This window comes from Odocoileus virginianus, chromosome 13 (assembly GCF_023699985.2).
Source record: "Odocoileus virginianus isolate 20LAN1187 ecotype Illinois chromosome 13, Ovbor_1.2, whole genome shotgun sequence".
NCBI classification, from domain to species: domain Eukaryota; kingdom Metazoa; phylum Chordata; class Mammalia; order Artiodactyla; family Cervidae; genus Odocoileus; species Odocoileus virginianus.
The window spans coordinates 33,832,298-33,835,305 of record NC_069686.1 but is presented as its reverse complement, the minus strand read 5'-3'; the positions used below and the strand labels follow the sequence as shown (position 1 = coordinate 33,835,305).

At 54.9% G+C, this 3,008-nt stretch overlaps 1 protein-coding gene across 1 annotated transcript; it reads right to left on the bottom strand.

Moving 5' to 3' along the window:
* Positions 1–242: 242 nt before the first annotated feature.
* On the bottom strand, positions 243–1,784 carry RPRM (reprimo, TP53 dependent G2 arrest mediator homolog). The gene has a single exon (XM_020900390.2). The coding sequence runs from the start codon at positions 1,486–1,488 to the stop codon at positions 1,159–1,161; it is 330 nt and encodes a 109-aa protein (XP_020756049.1). The 5' UTR covers positions 1,489–1,784; the 3' UTR covers positions 243–1,158.
* Between the last annotated feature and the right edge of the window lie 1,224 nt (positions 1,785–3,008).

Genomic DNA, 3,008 nt, shown 5'->3' with positions numbered 1-3,008 from the left:
TATTAACTGAAAGGGAAAACAAAGGATGCTGCCTCCAGGACGGCTCCAGGGCCTGAGGCTTGGCCAGGGCACTCGTCCCTGGGCCTCTCGGTCTGGCTCCCACCCTCGTGCCTGCGTAGGATCCCCGAGTTAAATCGCAGCTCGCCAAAGCGAATTCCACCTCGGACTGGTAATCTGACCCCTCAGCGTCACCCGTTCCCTTCGGCCCTGAGCGCAGAATGACCACCAGGAGGCCAGGAACAAAACACTTAAACGTTGCATTTATTAAGGAAATTTTAAATAAGGAAGAAAAAAAAAAATGTCAAAACGGTTTCACGAATGTCAAGAGCACTTTTGTGGTGTAAACCGTGCAGTCACGAGCTAGGAGTTCCATTCCGGATCTTTGCCCCGGGGCCAGCTCGAGTGCCAGTCCCCACCACCCCGCCCCCCGCCCCCCAAAAACCCAGTTGGAAATGCAATAAAAGAAACAACTCACCCCATTCACATTAGCAGGCTCCCCTTCCCCCCACCCCTTCCCCTAACACAAAACTCTAACCACCAGGCAGGGAAACAGGCCACTAGGGCGGAAAAAGACTTATCAAATATTCGTATTCAAGCAAACACACACAAAATCCCTTAAACGGCACGTTACAATCAATCAAAGGTATTTTATCGTCTGTCCTGCCAGGGCTGCAAGGAGCGGGAGGGAATGGGCGCGAACCTGGCCACGGTTTGCGTGTCCCCGTTAGTTCGGTTAAGTGGCGTATATGCGGGTCACTTTTCCGGTCACCAGGCAATAGATGCCGTTGGTCTCTGCCTGCCCGCCCTCTCCACCTGCCCCCCCGAGCTTGGCCCACCTGCGGGTGGAAAGGGGCCTTGGCCTGGGTCGGTGTCCCCGCATTCTGCGCCAGTGGCAGCTTCCAAAGTTCTGCGCCCTATTCGCCTTCTCTTGCCACTTGCTGCTGAGTCCAGAGTCAGGGCTCTCTTCTCCTACTGCCAGACCTGGGGACTTTCAGAGGGCGAGCGATAAACGGGTTCGCTTCATCCCGAAAGGCAGAAGTCGAGAGAAAAAACTGACTCCGACAGGTTTGCTTCGCCCAGTCTCGCATGGTGAGGGGGCGCGGCCGGGCTGGCGAAGTGGAGAGGCTAGGGGCGGCTGCTGCGGGGGCCGGGGACCGGTCAGTAGGGCCCCACGACCACCGCCTCCACCTCCTTAGACGGTCTCCGGTCCTTCACCAGGAAGTTGATCATGCCCTCGGACTTGATGAGAAGGTTGCAGCCCAAGAAGAAGATGCCGAAGACCACGGTGAGAGAGAGCACGCACATGACGGCGATCTGAACCACACGCATGATATACAGGCTGCGCTCGTCCGGGCCGCTCTCCGCGAAGCCGTCGTCGGTCACCACGGACGCCTGGGTGCAGCAGCGCACGGCGCGCTCCAGCGCCTCGCTGCTGTTGGCCAGGAACAGGCCGGCCACGTCGGTCTGGTTGCCCAGCGCCGGATTCATCGCGGGCGGGCGACTCGGGAGGCGAGGGTCCGAGGGGTGGGAAGGCGGTGGCGCGGCAGAAACAGGTGAGCTGAGCGCTCACTTGGGGACTCGCGCGCGCGGGGACCGCTCGCTCGCTTCTTTCCAAAGTCCCCGGCTGGTGGGAGTTTCGCCGGAGCCTTCCCGCCGCGCGCCTCAGTCTGGCTGGTCTGCGCCGTGTGCTTCTGCCCGGGCGGTGCTCGTTCCCGGCGCTCGCTCGACTGGGGGCTGTTGGAACTTGGCGGGGCTGGGCCAGCCCGGCCGTGGGAGGTGCGGACGGCGGCGGTGGGGCTGCTGCTCTGAGCGCACAGCGGCCCCTTCTGGCCGCACCGCTGCTTGCGCCCGCCGCTGCTGGGCGGTGGGGGAAAGGAATGGGGCGAACCCCTTGCCTTTTCTTGCTTCGCCTCTTTTCCTACTCCAAGGCTAGGCAGAGATCTCTTTTCTGGCTTTTCTGGCTTGGTGGATGATTGAAGAGTTTCGGGTGGGGGAAGGGTTGCGACCAACTGAAAGTTTCCTAAAAACTGGGTCACACAAGTGTCCTTGGCCTCCCGCCCCTCTCACCTCCGGGAGGTGGAAAGGGGCGATGAATCGCAGGTGCCAGATGGTGCCAGCGAATACATGGGCCCGCCGCCTGTGCCTGACTTTGTCTCGCTTGCGACGAGCCGGGAGGGAAGGAAGGAGAGAAAGAAAGAAAACGAGGGAGAGAGGAAACGATTGGAAAACAGAGAAAGGCAGATTTTATAGAGACTCTTGGGGCAAAAGAAGAGGGTTTAGGGAAAGAAGGGTTCTTCTGTGGCCTTTGTGGTTGCCAGGAACAGGGTCACCTCCCTGGTAAGGGAGGGGAAGGTGGACAGAATGGCTACCCTTGTAATCTCAATTACAAATGAGTTTTTGGATGTGCTTCCAATGTTTTTCTCTGCTGGCAGTAAATCAGTTGTTTAAGGGAATTGCTCATCAGCACCCATCACCTAGAACACAGGCCAACTCCTGGAAGATCTCCCCATTTTCCGTAAGCTGATGTATTTCACCCTAGTCATTTTAAACGAAGCTACAGATGTTTAAAGGGCCTGATTGAGACTTCAGTCCATTATGATTCTGCTTCTGGTTTCAGTGAAATGTTACAAACCTGTTAGATTGTTTCTTGAGCTCTAGAAGAAAATGTCAGGGATTTTGTTTTTTTTTTTAATCTTTTCTACTCTTTTTCTTCCCCTTCACTTCTCCTTCCTCTCTCCCTTCCTTTTTTCTTTCTTTTAACTGTAACAGCTGGAAACCAGTAACTTGAAGCCCAGTTCAAACTTTTGATAGAATACATTTATTAAATTTCTATTAAAGCAAAGTAGCTGTCCTGCCATTTTCAGCTCTATCCTCAATTCCGTTATATTTGCTTGTTAAACCCTCTGATTTTTGTCTCCCCAAACATTATTTACTACATGTTCAAAGCTTTCCTTAAATGTTTTGTGCTACTTTGTGACCACAATAAAATAGAGTGAACTGTATTTTAG

Bases quoted from the DNA above. Each gene is read 5' to 3' on its own strand.
- RPRM (XM_020900390.2), bottom strand. From the start codon at position 1,488: ATGAATCCGGCGCTGGGCAACCAGACCGACGTGGCCGGCCTGTTCCTG.